This window comes from Gopherus flavomarginatus, chromosome 6, assembly GCF_025201925.1.
Source record: "Gopherus flavomarginatus isolate rGopFla2 chromosome 6, rGopFla2.mat.asm, whole genome shotgun sequence".
In the NCBI taxonomy this organism is placed as follows: domain Eukaryota; kingdom Metazoa; phylum Chordata; order Testudines; family Testudinidae; genus Gopherus; species Gopherus flavomarginatus.
Genome location: NC_066622.1, coordinates 89,873,314 through 89,895,843, shown reverse-complemented (window position 1 = coordinate 89,895,843; position 22,530 = coordinate 89,873,314). Strand labels below are relative to the sequence as shown.

The 22,530-nt window shown below is 39.7% G+C and overlaps 1 protein-coding gene across 5 annotated transcripts in view; it reads left to right on the top strand.

Moving 5' to 3' along the window:
- Nucleotides 1-22,530, top strand: part of FAM13C (family with sequence similarity 13 member C) — a 239,252-nt gene that overhangs the window by 39,418 nt on the left and 177,304 nt on the right. For all 5 annotated transcript variants that reach the window (XM_050958586.1, XM_050958585.1, XM_050958584.1 and 2 more), the window contains exon 6: nt 18,554-18,597. In XM_050958586.1, coding sequence (XP_050814543.1) covers nt 18,554-18,597 — 44 coding nt within the window. The remainder of the gene's footprint in view (nt 1-18,553; nt 18,598-22,530) is intronic.

Here is a 22,530-nt window from a genome sequence, read left to right as displayed (position 1 = left end):
TTCAGTTTTATCCTCATCCAGCTGTCTAAGCTTTCATGTAATGACAATAGAGCCATCTTTGTGCGTGCTGGTTTGGGGACAGTGGACTGAAGTTGCTGTGTGGTTGTACCTTCCTGCAGGGAGGGTTCCTCCATGTGGGATCTCTACAGGTGTGGTTCCTTTGGCTGTACAGGTGAAAGGAATTCCATACATTAGAGAAATGCTGAAAGCTATAAGACTTGATGAAGAGTTGTTGAAAGTGCAGGGAATGCATAAGAATGCAGAGAGTCTGGTGATGCTCTCTGGAGTAAAGCAGGAGGATGCCTAAATGAATGAATGAGAAATCAGCCTAAACAGTAAAAAACTACTTCAGGCCCTGAGTCTGGAAGGACTGTCTTTGGCTGACAAGTGCACAAATTTACTTGATACCAGAAATAGCCTTGATTCTTTAAGAAAACAACTGCAATCAAGTAGGAGACAACTGTCTAAATTTTAGAGGGAGTTGCACATTCAGAGTGTAAATACTTGAACGAATATTGCTGAAAAAAAAGTTAGATGGTTTAGCTCAATTAGTTGCTTAGTTTAGGTTGTTAAATCTGGTTTGAACAGCACGAAATTGGGGAAGATTTCCTCAAAAACAGCTGCCAGAAATTTTGTAGCTCATTGTACCTAATTGTGACTAAGGATCACAATCAAGACTTGAAAGTACTAGCAGACCTCTGATACATGGAGAGGTCCGTTACTACTCTAGTAAAGAGTATGACAGTAGGGGATGGCACTTTGAATTCCATGAGTGTGTATCTTCAATTTGGAGCTGAGAGGGGGGACTCCACCACCTTATATCTTATTGCAGTTAGAGCTTGCCTCTTTGGTCAATGTAACTTATGTCGCTTAGGGGGGTGGCTTTTTTACAAGTTATACCAAAGTAAGCGCTAGTATACACAAGTATAGTATAGTATATGTGACAGACCCAGGCCAGTGGGGTACAGGAGTCTGGTAGAGGGCAAGTATACTGGTCACTGGATGAGTAGTTTTCTGTTCCCTGAGTGACCAGAGCAGGGGCTGCACTAGAGTAATCAGGAACCTGCTAGAACCAATTGAGGCAGACAGACTGATTAGATCACCTGCAGCCAATCAAGGCAGGCTAATCAGGGCACCTGGGTTTAAAAAGCTCACTCCGGTCAGGGAGTGGGGAGCCAGAGGAGAGGAAGTGCATGTGAGAAGCCGGGAGCAAGAGGCGCAAGGAGCTGAGAGTGAGAGGGTGTGCTGCTGGAGGACTAAGGAGTACAAGTGTTATCAGACACCAGGAGGAAGGTCCTGTGGTGAGGATAAAGAAGGTATTTGGAGGAGCCCATGGGGAAATAGCCTAGGGAGTTGTAGCTGTCATGCAGCTGTTACAGGAGGCACTATAGACAGCTGCAATCCACAGGGCCCTGGGCTGGAACCCAGAGTAGATGGCGGGCCCGGGTTCCCCCCAAACCTCCCAGCTCCTGATCAGACACAGGAGAAGTTCACCCAGACTGTGGGGAAGATCACTGTGGTAAGCAAATCTGCCACCTAAGCGCAGGACCCACCAAGGTAGAGGAGGAACTTTGTCACATATAGTATACACAAGTATAGTATAGCGCTAGTATACACAAGCTCCTTATGCCACAGAGCTGGCAAGAAATTCTGGCTATCACTTGTGTAGGAGACAAAGGGGCAGCTAAACAGGAATTTGGGGTCGGGAAGGAATTTTCCTCCGGGGCAGATTGGCAGAGGCCCTGGAGGTTTTTCGCCTTCCTCTGCAGCGTGGGGCATGGGTCACTTGCTGGTGGATTCTCTGCAGCTTGAGGTCTTCAAACCACAATTTGAAGACTTCAGTAACTCAGACATAGGTTAGGGGTTTGTTATAGAAGTGGATGGGTAGGGTTCTGTGGCCTGCTTTGTGCAGGGGGTTGGACTAGATGATCACATTGGTCCCTTCTGACCATAGAATCTATGAATCTATGAAAGATTAGATGTTCAGGATGAGGTCCCAGCATTATGTTTCCAGATGCATGTTCAGTGCTGTATCCAAAAGGAGGTGCAGGCTAGTGAAAGATGGCAGGAGAAAAAGGAAAATGTGCGGGGGGAAAAAAACCAAAAACCCACAGATTCACTTCCACGGTATTTCTGTTGTGATTTTTTGTTTACAAGAATTTTCACAGAAAGCAAAAGTTTCAAACATTCAGCCAACTATATTTATGTAAGAATTCATGCCTCAAATTCAAATTTTCCTCCTAGTTACGAGAGCTTCAGTTATCTAGCTAAGGAGCAGGAACACCACCATCACACAGCACAAATAGTGAAAACAAAAAAGTTATGAACCACTCTCATGCTGAATCACATTAGCACAATAGGCCAGATTTTAAAAGGTATTTAAGCTACTAAAGATGCAGATAGGCACACTTGAAAATACCATAAGGCGCCTAAATACTTTTGAAAATCTGACAGATAGAGTTGAACAATTTGGAATGAAGAATTTGTGAAACTCAGTCTTGTGTATCAACTATCCATAAACAGACAGTTAGCTTAACCATTGTATCATTTGGTTTTCCCTGCAGGAACAGGGACTAGTTTTCTCATGAAGCCTAGGACATTATCAGTATTGCCAACTCTCACATTAGCATCACAAGTTTCATTATATTTGGTGGTTATCTTAAAGCCCAAGCTCCTGGATTCATGTGATTGTTTGAATCTTAACTTTCATTTAAAAAAAAAAACTAAAAAAAGAAATGTCCAGCCCTTGTGGTTTCTGAAGCTTGAAAATGTGATTTGAGTGCACCTTAAAGTCTCAAATCAGAAAACAAACAAAAATTAGTCCAAAATGTATTATCATTTAAAAAAAATTCATGATTTTGAGGCCTGACTATGATTTTTGAATGCTTGAGATTGCAGACCCTATTCCCTTTGCAAGAACTAAAGCCCATTTCCAATGGGCTAGGGATGAGTAGCACTGGATCTAAGATTGGCTTTCTCTGTTAGGGCCTGATCTTGTGTCCTTTGAAGTCAATGGCAAACTCGCATTTGACTTTAGTGGTCCAGGATCAGACCTTTAGTTCACTAGTTCAAATTAGAAGGCAATGAAATGAGAATCAATTTCACTAAAAGAAAACATCTTTAGTCTCACCAAGAGAACCCCCAGGCCTATACTTGGCAGACAAGGAGTTGATGCTCTTTACAGTACAAGCTTATTGTAATTACCAAGGTAGTCAGAAGAAATGCACCTCCCTACAGAGCCTTAATAAGGAGATTTCAATGAATCAATGACAGTTTACAGCACATGAGGATCTGCCTCAGATCAGTGCCCCATTAAAAATTAAAACACAACACAATCTAACTAACTCTTGTGCCTATTCTGATTACATAAAAATGTTTTACATTTTCCAAACAGAGCAACACATCAGCAATGGTGCAATAATTTATAGATGAGCTTAGTTGACTGAGAAGGGAGATATGGCACATAGGGGAAAAATGCATACATCATGTTAGACTATTAATTCAACTCATTCTGCAACATGCTCATATCTGCCAGACTAAGGTTAACAGACAGTTTATGAAACTCGGAATGCAATTAAGTCTCAGAGGAAGCGCAGTTGGAGGCTGTGGCAGTTTCTATAGCAACCCAAAGGCTCAGGACTAGTAACAGGAGATTAACTTGAAGACAAGATAAATACATAAATACAGCTCTCATCTACCATTTTCTCTACCTCCAAACATGCAACATAGTATACAATTAAAGAGAAAATAATTAATATAGAAATGCAATCAGAATATCTTTCTGATGTTCTATTTGTCATTTTTTAGAGTGACAATAACCACTTGCAACATGCTATTTTTAAAATAAAATTTTGACTTAATTCTACAATCAACTAAAATACATTTAGTTCATTCAAAATGGAGAAAGAAGAACTCAAAATTCTGCGGAAAAGATTAGAAGGAAATTATAAAATATGAAACATGACATGCATAATAAAAAGAGTTTGCTTATGTCAACATGTCATGCTTATGAACAAACCCTCTTGGCACATTGTTCTGGATTATATTTTCAGATCATGTTTTGAAAGTCTCAAGAAGGGCAAAGGCAAGAGAGAGGAAAATTTATGTAATCACCAGACATTTAAATGTCTTGTTTAAGTTAAGGAACCTCATCTAATCTTCCAGGTGTCACTTAAAACCCCTTTTCAAATAAACTGCCGTTATGACAACCATTTTTAAACATTTACTGACTCACACCATATGAAGAAGTACATCAACACAAAACTTTCTTCTTATCAGAGAAGTTTGTTTTTAACTATCTGAAGCAGTAATATCCAGGTGAAATCTTATTAATTCACCAGTTATACATTTGTCTTCTCCCACTACATTCTCCACTTTGTCAAAATAAACTAGGTTTCATTTCACTAGATCTGCATTCACAGAAAAAACACAACACTTCAGCCAATCAGTGAGTTAATACTGTTTATAAGTAACTAAAGTGGATATTCTCATGCAGTCCTAATATAAACTCTCCGGGGCTATTCCAAAAAACATTCAAGTCAATTTGAGTCTTTCCACCAACTTCAGTAGTCTCTGCATCATGCCCTTTACAGATAACCACCACCTACCTACTTTATTCTGTCTGTTTGCAATTTGTGGGTCTTTGAAACTTAAACCCAGTAGAATTTTTTTTTGCTCTTGTTTAAAAACAGTAAATGGGAAAGATAGGTGTATCTCTATGCATGCTATGACAACAATGAAACTGCTACCATGTACTATACTGTTTGCCCCAGCGTTATCTGTGTCTGCAAGTGGACTTATTATATTATACATCTGGTCAGCATTTGGACCATATTTGTGTCCATGTATTAGTCTCCACTGAAACATGTTATGAGCACATGCTTTGGTTTGGCTGTCCAATCCAGAATGGGCTTCCTAATAACTTATTTCCTCACATGTAGGCTAGCATGTAAACAATGTTATGTGAACCATAACCACTGTAGCCATTCTAATGCAGACTAGACCTAAGTTTCAGCATTTGTTTAGTTTTTTGGCTCGCTCTACAGAATGCAAACACTCATTCCAAAAGTTCTCGATGGTGTATTGAGCATGACAAATCTCTACTTGGTCATATTAAAAAGATTTATTTGAAAAAATGCTGTGCTACGTAAAAATGTGCATTATTTTGTTTGGTTTCCAGTTTTTAAAATGTCTAATGGTTAGGGCTGTGGGTCTCTCACAGTGAAGAAAATGTCCCAGTTACTATGACTTCTCTGTTTGTCCATGACTTCCATGCAGGAAAGCGTAGCCGTAGGTGGGTTGCTGGCCTGGTGCAGAGGGGAGGCTCTGAAGGGTGAGTGTCAAAGAGTGAGCTCATGCTGCAGCAACAGCTCCTGTGTCCCACAGGGCTCAGCCTGGCTTCCCACTCCAGGTGGTGTGAGCTGGTGCACAGGGTCATAGTCCCACACAGGTTTCGTGGAGTTCAAGGCCAATTCATAGATTCCAGGGCAAATTTTAGTGAGTGGCCCTGCAACCATTTGTACCAGATCACAAAGCCATGACTCAAATTTGTCCCACTACCGCCCTGCTGCAGTCATGATGATGGTGTGGCTGCGTCAAACCAGAATGGCACTGTGCTCCTGGGTTCCAAGTCACAGTGCCAGAGTGGGGAGCCATGACTCAGCCCTGTGGGACACAGGAGCTGCTGCTGCACAGGGTGAATGTGAGTCAGGCTTGTACTCCAGCCAGCCTCGCCCCTGAGGTGTCACCTCTTCCATGTGCTGGGACTAGGGTCACGGTGCCAGGCAGAGGGTGCCGCTGAAGGTGATTAGTGCCCCCGAGTGGGGCGAGGAGGTGATGGTCGTGGCAGTGGTGAAGGGAAGGTCATGGATCTGCTAGGATTTTAAAGAGGTAGAGTTGAATTTCATTTGTCAGGGCATTTTTTTAATCAAAAATCACAGAGCAGGCACAGTAAATTTAGTACAAGTCCTGGGTTTAGTGACTGCTTCATACGTTTTGATATATATATATATATATATATATATATATATATATATATATATATATATATATATATATATATATATATTTTTATTTAAAAAAAGCCCTGTCAAATCTGCAGCCCTACTGAGGGTCATTGGCTGCAGAAACACACATGAAGTGACAGCGCTTTGTTTGCAGAGTACTGCTGGGGCTGTATCCGTAGGGGCTCAGAATGAAGATCATATCTACCTGTTTGTGGATGTTGAGGGCTGAACATCTGTTTAAATACAGTTGCCAGAATTCTCAACAAGGATTTTAAAAAATTGCATTGCAGCTGTACAGTGCACACCACTCCACTGTCATTTAGCTGCACTTTAGAATGTACTTAGACTCCCCTGCTTCATCTTCTTAGGTGAATGGGGTTTGTCTTCCTCTAGATAAGGCTGAAGGGCCTGCTCCAAAGTTGGTATCCCCATGTGGATCCTGGGGAAATCTACAAGGCTCCATTGGAATTTTGGTACTAGAGAGATTTCCTCTGGCTGCAGCAGCCCCTGGGCAAAGAGTAGTGGGAAGAGTGGGACTGCACTGGCAAGAGAATACAGCCTGGTTCCTGTATTGTCTTTCTGACCCTTAGTCATGCTTAATGGGGTTGGTCCGGGAACTCCTTGTGAGACACAGAGGTGCAGCAGTGACTTTATGTCACACTCCCACATTCTCTGCCCTAAAGGGCAGGGCTACAGTGCCTCTCTGCGAAGGCTATTCCTGCAGGCTGAAAATGATTCTTTGTGGTTATAGGCAGTTGGATGTATGTTAGAGCAGTCTCCAGAGCTGCTTTAACTTCTACTGGGGTTAAACTGGCCCCAGACTGCCGCACAATAAGGGATCCCTAAGATGCTATGAATTTATTTGTATTACCGTAGCGCCTAAGATCCCATTGCGCTAGGTGCTGTACAAATACAGAACAAAATGATGGTCTCTGCTCCAAAAACCATCTGATTTAAGTACCAGACCAGAGACAACAGTTAGATACAAACAAATGAGGGGCAGAGGGGAGAGTACAAGGCAACTCCCCAGGAGCCAGAACTTGGCATTTATCCAAGATATAGCAGAATTCTCTTTTAGTGGCAGAATTCACCATTTCATTGCAACAAAGCACCTGGCATTGTTTTCATTCTCTCCGCCTCACCAGACAGGACTGCTCTTCGAGTGTTTCTTGTTCTTTAGCTTTCCCTACCAAGAATCACCTGAATTTACACCATGTCTATTACCAATAAAGGGGCAGAGAGGGAGTGATATTTCTTTTCTAAGGCCATCAGTCTGCCCAGAGCAAACCCAATAACTCTTCTTTGTTGTACCCACTCTGACACATCTTTAAAAAAAATTATGTTCAACCCTAGACTCTCTTTTTGGGAGTTGGAAAGATGAACCGCAGAATAGTCAACGTTAATATTCTTTTTAGAGGAACCAGACCTAATTTAGTTGTTCTTGTCTGATTTTAAATATTTATTCCTACTTCTTTCCAGTGGCCATTAACTGAAACTTTTGACCCATGCACTAACTAGGCAAGTAATTTTACACATCCTCAGCAGGGTACAGCGGAAATGAGCATAGACTCTCTCTATTAATATCTGCCCTTATACAAACAAAATGTATTTTCAGTTCTTCAGCTAATGAAGCACTGTGGGAACTAGGCAGGGAAGGGCTTGGGAATAACTTTACAAGGAAGAAATCCAAATATTTGTTGGCAAAAGCTCCATAATGCAATAGGTTTGCTTGGTAAGAGCCAACAGTAACAAGGACCCAGACAGCAGTTTAAATAAAAAGAGGCACTGAAATTTTACATGCTGCCTGGATACAGAGAAATCCCAAAGATCATTTCAAAGAATGCTTATTTTTTGTTTTATTACAGTCAAAATACTTGGGGAGAGAAGAGAGGAAGAGGAACTAGACTCCCAAATGGACTGTAGGAAAGCTCTTGTATCTCTCTTACTTTAGTTTCAAATTTTCAGTAAGAAGTCTATCATTTTCTTGCTACATCAGACTGCAGTTTAAAAAAAAAAGCATGTGTTGGCTCAAAGTCAGCAAGAATCAGAGTCTTAGCATCTGTCACTATTAAACTTTAATAAAAGTTGCCATAGAAGCAACTGAGTATTGTTATAAATTATGAGACTGCAATCAAACTTAATGTGCATCACCATTATATGGATTTCCAAGGAATACATTCATTAAGAAGCACAAGTTTTATAAGAGTCCCAGTGTAATTACTTTTACAATATACGTTAGAATGTTTTTGTGCTCTAGGCAAGAGTTTTACAGGATTATATGTGCTTGTCTGGATAGAATATGGACATCTAAACTGTTATAGATGAGGACTGTTGCAGCTTGTGGACTTCTAGTACATACTAAAAGCAACTGCGTACAAAGAATGTTGCAGGTCCATGAAGGCAATGAACCAGTTTATTGTGGAAACTACAAAAAAAAAAGGGGGAGGGAGGGAGGCAGTATAGAGACTTAGAGCATTCTCCTTCCTTTAAAAAAAAAGGACCTTTTAGTTCTGATCCATAGATCAATGCTTTTCACTTACTTGTGACCTCTTATTAATTACTGCAAGGCTTGAGACCAGACTATCAGTCCTTATGGAGTCATATGGTGATCTTGAGTATACTGGTGAAAAACCATGGAGCAGTAGAGCTATGGCAATTTACACTTGCTAAGTATTTGCTCCATGGAGTTACTCTGAATTTACACTGGTAGAAAGGAGCTCAGAAGATTTGTAAGTGAATTAGCTCTCTTATTAGAATTGTGACTGTCTTGTGTAAAACTAAGAACACTCAAACTATTCCTAAAGACCTTGTCATATGTAATACTGTCATTGGACTACTTGAATACTATTAGATCCTAATATTTCTGCCTACCTAGTTGTAACAAAGATGGGGAAAAAATGAAGACACTTAGTGTCATTCATGGTGCCAATGGAAAGATACCCATGTGCTTCAAATCAGCTCCCAAAAGAGGAATGAAGGAAATTCAGGCTTAGAACTTGCACTGCATTATATATGCTGAACACCGTGTTGGAGGAGAAATGTAACTAGTGCACTTAGTTTTAATTTAACATTCAAAAGACAAACATTGATGCCATCTGGCACTGTTGCTCTAACTCAGGAGGTGTCACTTAAATAGGCTTCTTCAATTTTTTGTAATGTTATCTGGGCCAGAACAAACATTTTAAGCATAACAGGGATGCAGCATGAGTCATGTATGTACATATGATTGATTCATCTGTCTACATCCAAAGCTGAAACAGGAGAGTTTGCTTTGGGAATGATTTTTGTTTCTAGACCATAAACCACTTATTTAAGGTTACATTCTAGAACTATGTTCAGCCTTTAAGTACTCTCTACTGCTACAAATTAACTAAGGAAGTCCAGGAATTCATGCAGTTTGCCACATGACCGTAGAGCTCTTTACCTGTAAACTTTTTCTCTTTTGTTAGTTGCTATTCTCTACAAATTATCTTCCACTCTCTTTTTTTGTATTTTATTAAGTAACAGGCCGAGCTACACATTTCGAACTCAAAAGAAAATATGTGACCAAATTACCTTTGCACCAAGTACTAAGAACAGCCTTGTTTCTCTTGGATTGCTCTTTCCAAGAACAATTCGTAATATATTATTATATTATCAGCACATATGTTAATAGGGAGCAAAGAAGGTGCTAGTAAATGCATTAACCTACCCAATTTATATTGAAATAAGTCTAGATAGCTAGCTGGGCTTTTCTATTCAATCCACTTTACAACAGTTAATGCTCATCAAGGTCAATTTGTTAAGACCTTCATATGAATGCAGTAATCAAAGATACCAATCTTCATACCAGGAGGATAAAAGTGAAGGAAATTATGTTGTGTGGCATTAGGAAAAATGGTTCATTTTTGGTTGCTGAGTCTGAAATAAATCAATAATGCTGTCATGAGTTGGTTTGCTGGGTCCAAACATAATAAAGTATGTATAATATTTTGTTAACTGTACAATATTGCACCTGGTCACTTTGGAAACATTTTTGTGGTTTTGGACCAGTGCATAAAAGCCTGAAACACTCACAAAAGTAGAAGGGAAATATGAATAGTAAAATAATTAGTTACAAATTTCAAATAGTTAAGAAAATAATCAAAAGAAGAAACAGCACACTTATCCATGAATTAGTAAAATATGCTGAGTGACATACAATAACAAACTAATGTCCTAAGGAGGAATAACTGTGGTAAAGTCCTCAATTAAAGTATCAGAGGATAGCCATGTTAGTCTGGATCTGTAAAAGCAGCAAAGAATCCTGTGGCACCTTATAGACTAACAGACGTTTTGGAGCATGAGCTTTCGTGGGTGAATACATGCATGCATCTGAGGAAGTGGGTATTCACCCACAAAAGCTCATGCTCCAAAACGTCTGTTAGTCTATAAGGTGCCACAGGATTCTTTGCTGCTTCCTCAATTAAAAGCATTCAGATAAAATTAATTAAAACACATCTTTAATGTAGCATTACACCTTTTCCTACACAATACCATGTGGGACTTCTCCCCTCCCAAACGTCTGGCAAAAAATAGTAATAACTAGATCAGTATATGACTCTAATTTTCTCTTATCTGATCTTCAGTGGTGTGTGCTTCAAGGGTGCATCTACCTACAGATCAGGTTTTTCACTCTTTTCCCTACTGCATTAAAAGAGGAAGTGCTCTCATTGTCTGATACTGATGAAATTAACTAGTATTTTTAAATCTGTGATTGTTGCTGCAAAACTTGAAATTGGTTTTCTGTCTGTCTGCCAGGAACAGTGTCTCTCTGAGACCCTATTTCCCTTCCATTTTCTTAAGCAAACTGATCAAAAAGCTTGGTTATTTCAGAAATCTGTTTTGTCTTTTGATTTAACATTACTCACTCATAATTAGTTGAACACCACACCCGGTGCCTCTGAGAATAAATATCAGATTCTCTGGGCTGTGCACAATTTGACACTTGACACCAGTGAATATTGGGGAAATAAATACGCATAAACATGGACATACACACACACACAATCAGTGGCAGGTACAGTAATGTGATGTTCAGAAAATCCACTAAATTAAAATAATTTCACATGAAAGGAGAAACTTCTTAAGTATTTCTTGGCACAGTTGCCAAGTCCTATCTGAAGAACATTGGCAGGCTTTTATGCCTTTCTGGTAAGTTAAGGAGGGGAAAGTTAAATGTTGACAATATTGACAGTTGAGTCACTGAAGCACGTCTAGGTCTGGTTCCTGCTGAGGTGAACTATGCAGGAATACCATTTAAGCCTGCAGTCCTGAAACGTAACAAAGTAGAAATGCCTGATAGTTTAAATAAAGTAGGCCAGCACTAACATAGAACCTTGACCTGAACGTGACTTCCGAGTTACTGTGTATTTTCTATTACTGGTAATTTGTATGAGAGATTGGTATACAGTATACCAGTACACATATTCATGGTATAATTCCTTCACAATAGATCCTGATGCTGGCTGGAAAAATAGCTACTGAGCAACACACACAATATTGGTTTCTTACACGATGTTACACCTGCCATGTGGTATATTGATGAATTCACATGACAAGTCTTGTGAAGTAAAATGCAATTATGACATAATTGGAAATACAAAATGTGATTATACTGACAAATTTATTTTAAAACAAACAAACAAAAACAACCTTGTTAAATGGAGTCAGTATTCATCAGATGTATCACTAGTTTGTCAAAAAAATAAGAGCTAAACCAAAGCATTGCCATAAAAAAACAAACGCTTTAGAAATCACCTAAATTCACAGTTAAGGCACCATCTTGGAAACTATGGAAAAAGCAGTTAATATCATCCAAGCAACTTTAACTGTGCCTTCAGATCTCCATGGTGAAAGCAATCAGAGATGGAAACAGCCGTATCCATCCATCACACTAGTTCCTTTCTTCTGTGACTAGCAAAAGTTCAACTCTTTACTAGTAATTGTATGGTACTTGTGCAGACTCCAAGCTTTTTATGGTAATACACAGCTTGTGGAAAGATATACGTTTACAAATTCCTGATAAGACAGCCAGCTCTACTGTTCAAAGATTCCATGTGCTGCTAATTATACAAGTATCATAAGGTATAGAGTTAATGTGTTGGGGGAGATTCTCATGGCACAAAAGGGTGTTAGGCACCCAACTTATAACTTTCCATTAGATTTTGATGCCAAACTCCCTTAGCCCTCTTGAAAAATCTCATTCCCTATATATGTACAAACCTTCTAAGGGGCGATCATGACATGAGATTTATATGGAAAAAATAGAGCTCACCGTGGAGACAGTATTGGAGTAATGTACTTATGAAACCATTAATTTGCTTTCCCACAGTTTCTAATGCTTTGTTTTGTTTTAAAGTTGATGAATTTCTGTGCTTTCAAGAAGACTTTTTTCCATTTAAATATTCTTAGGGTTTTCTTTTGCTTTTTTTCAAAAGAGGTTGCTGGCATATATGAAAAATTTAATTCCAATTTAAAGGGTTGTGCTTTTTAGGGGGTGGGGGGAAAGAGGGTTGGCCTGGGAACTTCTTTGTTTTTCAAAAATAGTTCATGAATTTCTCAGAAACAGAAGAGCTGGCAGACATAAATAACACAGGGACTCTGGTGGACCTTGGAACTGGAAGCAGTGCATGGATAGAATGTATGCCAATCCAGACAGTCTCCTCTTCTTGCACTCTCCCAGCCATTCTTCCCTAACTTAAGTAATTTTCCTAGTTCTTCCAGACAGGAGTCCCTTGTCTCCAAAGTGGTTCCTTGTCTGTCACTTCTCACTATGGCCACCTTCATCTATTCCAAGCAGACTTCATATAATTTTGTTGGTTACAGGCATGCCAAGCAATGTATGATACCTATAGTAGATCATGTTCTTAGTTTTTTTTTTCTTGAAATTGTGCTTGTTTCGGTACTTATGCAAAAATCTGTTACTATCTAGCTTCTTGCTGTCCCCCTATTCCCTCCCCCTGCCAAAAAGCCAGTTATACTCGTATAACACAGCAAGATCAATTCTGGATTTTATGGGTCAAGCATTATGAGAAAACTTTTGAAAGGCAGATAAAAGGAAAGTGTTTGAACTCCCATATCTTCAAAATGCCTTGTGTAATTTGTTTGAAACTTACCAGAAAAAGTTGAAGTTTCAAGTAGATGGGTCTAGTTTTGGGCGGATTGAAAGTTGGTTTTAAAATGAAATTAGCTTCAACCTTAGCTTAAAAAGAGCCTAGCACCTCTCAGTAGTATGGACTTTACAATAAAGTTGCATATTTGACATTCTCCTCAGCACAATTCCGTGGAGAACTAGGGATCATGTTGTTTGTTGTTATGATGATACAATCTGAGTTTTTGGTATGAATCTCCAAAGTTACAATGAAATGAGATCCATGTGTATTATCTAAGGTCTACAAAGTATTTTTTTTCTTTCTTCTTGTTCTGGGGGAGACAAGGGGAGGGAAGGAGCAAGATGGAAGGAAAATTTAACACAAAGCCAAAGTATATTTTAAAATACAGCCACCAAAAAAGGGAATTTAGAATTAAAACTGTTACAGGCCCATTTAATTAGGTCATTACAACAAAGCCTGTTTTGAGGTTCATAACAGTGTTATCTTGCTTATGTACAGCAACAGGGAGTCATACTGTGCTCACAGATTTAGCTCAGTTTCAAGTTCTCTCTCACTTAGCACAATGCTGTGATTCAATTTTCAGACACTGGATGGATACTCTTAATTTAAAAACAACAGTTTCCATTAGTTAAGAAATTCATAGATTTTTCAGGGTTTTTTTTAAAGCTTACTTTTACAAACTTTTGGCCAAATTCAGACTGACAGTATCTCACTAAATTTCTTATGAGCGTGGACATTTTGTGACTTGGCAAGGTGGCATTGCATTATGAGAATTTCAGAAAGGCTGTCCTTATCAAGTCTCATTTAAATCAGAAGGGAAAAGATGGCAAAAGCAAAAACATTTTGCAAGCAACAATTTGTAACTCTTGACAACTTCAGTGATACTTAAATATCTTTTTCTAATCCCAATATCTAATTGTGATGGTAGATGCTAAACATCTATCTTTGAATGTTTGGTTATTTTTATAAATTCATGGTTTTTCAGGATTGTAATTATAATGTCACCCTCTTCTCAGTCAAACCAATATAGACTTCTGCTTAAACTCTCTCAAATGCCACTTGTTTAATAATAAGTAATCCCTACAGCTAATGGGTACTTCTGAATTCTAATGTCACTAATTATAATGCAGGTTGAGCATTGGCAAAAGATTTTACACATTTTAGTGCTGCATGACCTTCTTCTGCATAGAAATAATGCATCACAGGAAAACTGAGTGATGAGCTAGAGATATTTGCCATGGGTGACTTAGTCTGAGGTCATATAACCACAAGACTGCACTGACTATTAAATACCATATTAGACATAGTGATGAAATATTTTAAAGAGCTCTCTAAAGGTACACATCCATAACAATGCTTATGAGCATTATATAATTACATTCATAAAATGAAATTGTAATAAGAGTTTGTATTGATTGTCATCAACTACCTATCAGTGGGAAATGCCTGCTGTTTTTGCAATATAAATCTATGAATAGTTAAGTTTTGTCTCGAACTCTGAATATGAATATAAATTCTGGTTATTTTCAGTTCAGCAGTTTAGTAAATAAAGCAACATATTTGTGGATGACCAAATGTCTGTAGAGTAGTTGAACCAAGTGATAATAGCCAATTAACAAAATGAATTCCAAGTACTGATTCAAAACATTGTGGGGAAGGTGGTGGTAAGCAAGAGTGTATCTTTAGGGTGTGTTACAACTTCTCTAAAGATTCCAGCTCCTGGAGGTATATGCTGGCTGTTGCTGGTGCAGACCCTGGCAGAGTGCACCAGTGGTGAAAAGTCCACCCAGTTGCAACTCTTGGAATACTGGGATGGGGCTGAAGAGGGCCAGCACAGTTATAAAAGGTGAGAGGTACTTGCTGGGGAAGGCAACTAAGGAAGGCTGCTAATTCAGCACATCTCCACTGTAAGCTCCAAGGAGGCTTCTAAGGAAACCTTTAACTGGGGGTGTCCCTTACTTTACAGACTCTGCTATTATCTGATCATTTACCTCAGATTTAGTCATCTTGAAGTCCGCACTAAAAGAAAATAAAACTCTTCTGGATCTTTTAATACCCTTTCCCCACAAGCAGGCAGACTTAAGTGTGTTCTGGTGGAGCAATCGCTTTAGCTGTGCTTGACACCTCGATACATAAATAAAATTTCAACGAATACCTGTTCTTAAGGGCGGATCTACCTTGTATTCCTGTGCTTGACGACACCAAACTTCAGACAGGGGCCCAGTTTTCTTCCGGTCTTCTTGGAACATCAGGATTCCTTCTCTGTTTGAATAGGGTTCTTTTCAGTGTGTCCAAACACACTGCATTACTATACCATGTTCCAGCCAGAATCCACTCTATCACACCTCCTTTAAGACAGGGATTTTCAAAAGATCCTAGAGGCTTTACTCATTCATTAGAAATATTAGCTACAAAAAGGGCAGAAGGTTTATCTTGTGCTATTCAATGCTAATAAAATAATAGTAATGACTGAAAGTAGCCTTTGTTTTTCATACTGCTGCTTACAACAGACTGATAGCATTGAACATGGCTGAAAACTTGTCTTCTCAAATCTAATACTAAGCTGATCACAAAACTATATGGATGCAAAGGGATTTTCCAGTTGGTTTCATGAACCACATCCCTCATGGTTGTCAGTGCAAGAGGTTAAAAAATCCTCTGAGTCAAAGCCTAGTTTGAAATGGGCCTGATAATGCAACTCTTTGGAAAAATATTGTTGGACACAGAATATCATTTACTTTCCAAACAAGTTTTAATCTGCAGTTAGTTCCAGTAAAAGAATGTGATATCTGTTAGCTTGGCTTCAGAGAACCCATTTTTAAATTCTTGGAAGCAATCACTAATTGGCACAATTTCTTGCAGCAGTTGCCAAGATCCTTGGAGAATCACTACTTTTACTTAGAGAAATCCATGTGAAATAGCAGAACAATTCAGTATAGTCAAGTTGCTATGAAGTAAATGTTGAAATTGTTCTAATGATATATTTTTTATATACCTGTTCTATTCCTTCAGCAGAAACAATAGTTTATTAATACATATTTCCAGTGTAGTCTGATTTCAGGAAGAATCTGACAAATAACTGCTCCAGTTCAAGAAAGCACTTATAACATAAGTCCATTTTGTTAATCATGTGCTGAAGTGCTCTCCTTAATAGGAATGCTTTCCTGAATCAGGAGCAAAGAAGGTTTTGGTGAAGAAGCTGCCTGTGAAGCAACAGATTATGAAGCCCGGGAAAGGCAGCTATTAAGACCTCTTCTGGGTATAGCAGAAGTTGACATCCTCCTTAGCCACGTTGTCTGATGTTCCATTTTTGGTCTGAACCTTGATAAGTTTGATTTTCATTGTTTTGGGCTTTTTTTTTTGTTTTTGTCTCTGAGTTTAGCTGGTTCTTGTGGGTTTTCTTCCCTGGGATTAGTGTGAAAAAAAGGAGCGGAAGTGAATGAACATAGTTTCATTTTGGCTGAAGGTTTGTTGGCTGCTACAGCTTGCATTCTCCAGCTCTGAAAAGTAGCAAATAGTAAGGTTTAAGGCTGAAATTTTAAATAAGACAAATCACTACTCCCTGTTTACCGTCAGAGGAATCTTTACTGTAGTTTTCTTATGGATGGACCCTGGCTGTGGTTTTAAGAAAGAAAGGGGAGGAAGGAGTGCTGTAAACTTTAATTTCAAAGCTGAACATAATTAGTGCTCTTTGGCATTGAACTAAATGCTGTATTGATTACTGGACTCCTTATCTTTCTCTTCATCTGGGCATTATTAATAACAATATAAATGAATCAAAATTGAATAGGCTTGGGCAATGTGTGAAATTCTTCTTAGCATGCATTGTCTGGTGCATATAAACCTAGGTCTTGAGTCAGCAAAGCACTTAAGTATGTGCCAGCCCAATTTAGCAAAGCACTTACATGTGTATAATTTTAAGAAACATGCTTATGTTCTTAAAGATCAACATGTGCTTAAATGCTTTGCTGAATTGAAACCTAAAGTAGAGATTTTCCAAATCAAAAATAAATTGTGTAAGATTGATTGACAGAGATTAGGATCAATTATATTGTGATCACTTGCTTCTATGCATATATGATTAAGTTCTTTCTGTCTTGTGTCTGCTTCACTAAGAATGAGACAGTTATGTTACAGATTTTATGATCATATAGACAATTTCTTTCCAATAATTTTTTCTATATCCATGTTGTAAAATGATAAATCATTTTGATTTCCTAACCTCGTAGTTGTTGTTCACCTCAACAGGGATGGGACCCCTGGACCACCACCAAGATTCACAGGATACAGTTCCAGCAATAGAGATATGGCCAGACCAGAACCTTTTATCCAGCTTCCTTCCTTGCCTCTAAAAGTTGGTGGTTCAGGTGACACAAAATCTGAGTCCAAACTACACCTGCCTTTGGTTATATGAAACCAAAACTCTACTAATGATGTTTGCAAAACAAAAACCTAGCCTAGCTATCTTAAATGGCAGAACATTCCAGCTAGTTTAGAGACTGCCATTACATTGTCTTGCTTATCTACAGTTGTTCATTGGCCCTTCTCACAGATGCTTCCCTCATTTCCCTAAGAGTTTTTATATACATTCAAAGAAATACCTCCAGTTTCTTACCAAGGTTACTAGTTATAGGACAATCACATCTATTACCATTGAGAACACAAGCCTAATTCATGCAGGCTTTTACAGATTCTATGACACACAGAACAGAAGAGATAAATATATGTTACAGATGGGACTGATTTACCAAGTTTGAATCCAAATTCAAACTTTCCCTATAGTTGAGGGTGATTGGATGCAAGGTTTTGGTTCAGTTCACTAAAAGGCTAACATTCTGTCACAAAGTGTGGATCTGGACTAACCTTTCAATGTAGAGGAAGGTTCAGATCCAGAGTTTTGGTCTGAGTCATCTCTAAGTTACTTAATATTAAAATATAGAGTACTGGAAAAAACCTTCTGATTTTTCTAACAAACAGGGCTCTGTTCTATGTTATTAATTCAGTACAGATTCCATACAAATGCACTCTAATTTTCTGAGCAATTTTCTTGTACTTGTATTATTGCTGAGTTAATGTATTACTGTTCTATATGTAGAAAGAATGTGATTAATAATAATTTGGTAGAGTTGTTAAAATAATTTTAATATTTAAAAGGTGATTGCTTTCCTAACAAACAGTTTCTATTAAAATGTTGTTAATGAATTTTCTGTTCCTTCAGAAGCAATGTGAGCTAAGAAAAATTTAGGATGCAATCTTAGCTATTACAAGAAAATTACAAGCACTTGAATGAGTAAGAAATGTTTATTAAATAATTACATTTTCTTCTAAAAATGGACAAGACCACCACAAGCAACCTCAAGCCAGGTGGACTCTAGCTGAAAGTATATGGGTTCTGAATGTTCTATGTTTTTTCAGAAAAACAGCCTAGAAGACACAGAAAGAACCAATTGCAAGTTAAGGTAAGATGAAAACACCAGTTATTCTAAGTGTTGTTTCAATGTTTCTGGCACCATGTAATGGTTAATTGATTTGTATCGGGGATAACCTATTGGCAGCTGCTCTGTAGCTAAGAAATTATTCTTAATCAAGGGATTACTGGTGATCTGCTCAGCATGAGTGTCATAAAAATCAGGCTGTGAAGTCAGTTTTTCTGTCTCTGGCCCAGTGAATATTTATACATACAAAGTGGAGCAATTGCAACAGGAGAGAGTGAGTGAAATTTACCCAAGAATAGTGAATAGCCTGGTGGTTAAGGCACTTACCTGGGATTTGGGTGTGACATGCCCCAGTGTGCAATCTGGACTGTTGGATCATTATGCCCCCTTAATTCTCCATTCTGGTGTGCACTAGGCTCTGCTTTGCTGTGTGAGCTGCCACTCACCCCAACCTCTAGCATACAAGTTACCCCTAGACATATACCAGAGTGCTATCCCTAGCCACACTTGAATTACATATAGGGCGACCTCCACATTCCTGATCCCAGCCTTCTACCCAAGAAATTACTGCTGAGGGAATTCTGCACCAAAACATGAAAAATTCTGCATATGGTATTTTAAAATGTTATTTGCCAAATAATTGTGGAGGCCCCAGCATGGCATTGGAGAGCACAGGCCACTGGCTTCACAGAGGAGGGAGATCGCTATGCAGTTCCCTCTCCCACTCTGGGATGTGGACTCAGCAATGAGGCTGCACCAATCCTGACACAGCGCAGGGCCTGGGCCTGCCCTGGAAACACCCCAGAGCCCTGCCCCTCTGTGCCAGGTGTACTAGGTAAGGGCAGGCAGGCCCAGAAATGCAGGATCAAAGTGTGGAGGGGCTTAGTGTGTGTGTCGGGGCTGGTGTGGGTTGAGAGATTTCTGTGTGGGGCAGTCTGGGTATGGGCAGCTCAGTGGGGGATCTGCGTGTGTAGGGGGGGGATCCAGTTGCACAAGGGCTCTTTTTGTGGGGGCGGGGTTCTGGATGCAATGGTAATGGGACTCTGCAGGGAGTCCAGGTGAAGGTGGGGATCCAGGTGCAGGTGGCTCATTGGGTTGGTCCAAGTTCAGAGGGAGTGGGGTTCTGTGTGTGTGTGTGTGGGGGGGGGGTGAGGATTGGTGGGAAGGTCTGGATATGAGTGGCTCTGGATACACCGGGGTGGCTGGATGCCGGAGCAGCTCCCTGTATAGTGATCCCTCCCCCTGCAGCTAAGGAGCGATGGGTGCAGGTTGCGCAGGGTGTGTGTGTGTGGGGCGGGGAGTCTGCAGAGCTTTCTACAACCAGGGGAGAAATCTGGGGGTGGGTCTGACCTGGCCTCAGATGCCAGGCAGAGGAAGAGGAAGTCCCGTCCTCCCCAGCCCTGCTGGGACTAGCAGGGGTGGCTGTATGTTTTTTTGCCACCCCAAGCACAGCAGTCAGGCAGCCTTCAGCGGCGTTTCTGCGGGAGGTCCACGGTCATACAGATTCGGTGGCGGTTCTGCGGGTGATCTGTCAGTCCCACTGCTGAATTGCTGCTGAAGCCGCAGGACCAGTGGCCCTCCCGCAGAAATGCCGCCGAAGGATTCCTGACTGCCACCCTCACAGCGACTGGCAGGCTGTCCCCCATAGCTTGCCGCCTCAGGCCCACGCTTGCTGCGCTGGTGCCTGGAGCCGCCACTGGGGACTAGCAGCTAAGCCTAGCACAAGGTAGGAGCCACCAGCCCCACAGTGATTTACCTCTCTGCCGGCTGCCCTGGGCACCCAAAACATATTGCTGGGGAGGGTCGTATGACCACTCTTCTGGCTTCCCTTTGTTTCCCATCAGACAGTCATTTCTGCAGGGAAGCAAAGAAATCTGCAGGGCACATAAATTATGCGCATTTGCAGTGGCGCAGAATTCCCCCAGGAGTAAGAAATGTACCATCTTGTAGTGTTCAATAAGTAATTGAACAGTATAAGTTCATAAGGTCCATCAGTTTGACAAAGAAATTGATCATGCACCAGTTCCAGTTAGCCTGAGTAGATTCCCCAAACACTTTAGCAAAAAACACAGTGGTTTAAATTAAATGTAAAACAGACTTTAGAAAGATAGATTTTAAGTGATTAAGTGACTTGGCATAGACGATTAGAATTGGTTACAAAAGGAAAGAAAATATAAAATTGCAAGCTAATTCCTGAACTTTAGCATGCTTATAATTCTAAAAGCAGAAGGATTTCTTTCGCCCAAAACATCATAGCAGTTCTTGCTAGCTGGAACACCTAGTTAGGACCAACCCTGCTATAGTGTCAATGGAGTTTCTTTGCCTCCCCAGTGATCTTCCTTCCTTGTGTAGAGATGGAGGAGAAGAGGCAGGAGAAGTGATGTCACTGCCCCTCATTTATACTTTTCTACAGGTGCTAGAAAAATCCATGCTGTGTCAGGGAGTTAGACAGCTCCCATGGCCTATGTGAACTTCCCATTGTCCTCCACATGAACAGCAAATTCTTGCTCATACCTTTTGTCCATGTGAGGCATGGCATGTAAGGCCTCTGGTTTACAGTTTCTTTGCCCTCTCTGAGGAGTTAGTCACAGTATATTTCAGTGACAAACATATAGCAGACTCTCATAACTCCATATATAATGATGACACACATTTTGACAGAACAAAGATGCTCAACAGACTGTAACTTTCCAAATGATACCTCAGAAGGTATACTTTGTACAAAACATATCATTGTATCGCAGTGGTTATTATGAAGGTTTTAGGTGCTATTTTGAGATACAGTGCATCACAGTGGGAGACCAGGAATCAAGTCCGTACTCCAAATTAAGTCCTGCTCTGCCTGAATGTGGGTGTCCAAATCCAGGGGAAGTGCCCTAACCACCAGCTATTAGCTATTCTGGAGTGTGTGGGGGTCTCTTGTTTTTTATGACAAATATTGAAAGGTCTCAGCATCATCCTGAAGTGGTATGGGGAAAATATTTGAAAAATTTTGGGAAGGGAAATGCTTTTATGACTAATATACTGAGTGGTGATTTAGCCACTGAAAAATCATTGTAAATGTTACTTCTTCCAGATGTGTTTAAAAATCCATTGATGCACTATAATGGATGCCAAACTTATTATCCACTATAATGAAAAACAATGGAAGATCTCGTGTGGATCAGGGCTTCTCAGATTATTTCCCAGAGTGCTTTGGAAAACCTGACATAATAAAGTGTTCCTCTTAATATGCAGGTGCTTGCTATGCCTAATAAACTGCATTAGTTAGGAAATGGATTTGAGTGAACTAGGAATAAGAGGTCTTAGAAAAAGCAATTAAAGAGAGGACAAACCAACATCTCTCAAAAGCTATGGAAATGCTAATGGAGCATTGAGCAGATACAAAATATCATTTGGTAGACAATAGGAGAAAAAATTCAAAGGACATTACTTCCAATAACAGAGCATAGTGCCTCATGGTATTTAGTCTTTCAATTGGTTTTGATCATTTTTATGTAAATAAATAATTCTTTGTTCATTGAGACTGTATCATCTAACTAATATTTTTGTAATGTGTAGGCTGTGTTTAGTAGGAGACAGTGAGAGTGTTCTTCTAAGGTTCTCCTTTAGCTCAGTGATATCCTCATTGTCATCTCTCCTTACCCACCCAAAGATTCAGTGAGATCTTTCCGTGTCTCAGACACAAACACAGCTACTTTGTGTGTACTTTGAGAGTACATTGGTGCTGCAAACTCATACCATTTCATATCAGTCAGTCAGGCCTGTGTAAGGATGTACATGTGGCCCCAGAAATCTAGACAATTCCAGATCTGTAGTTCTACCCAAGAGTGGGCACATACAGGAGCAATTCTTGATGAGGAATCTATAGATCAATTTTGATAGGCCAACACTGAGTATGTCTGTCTATATTATTAGCAATCCAAAATTATATGCTTAATAATTATTAATGATTTA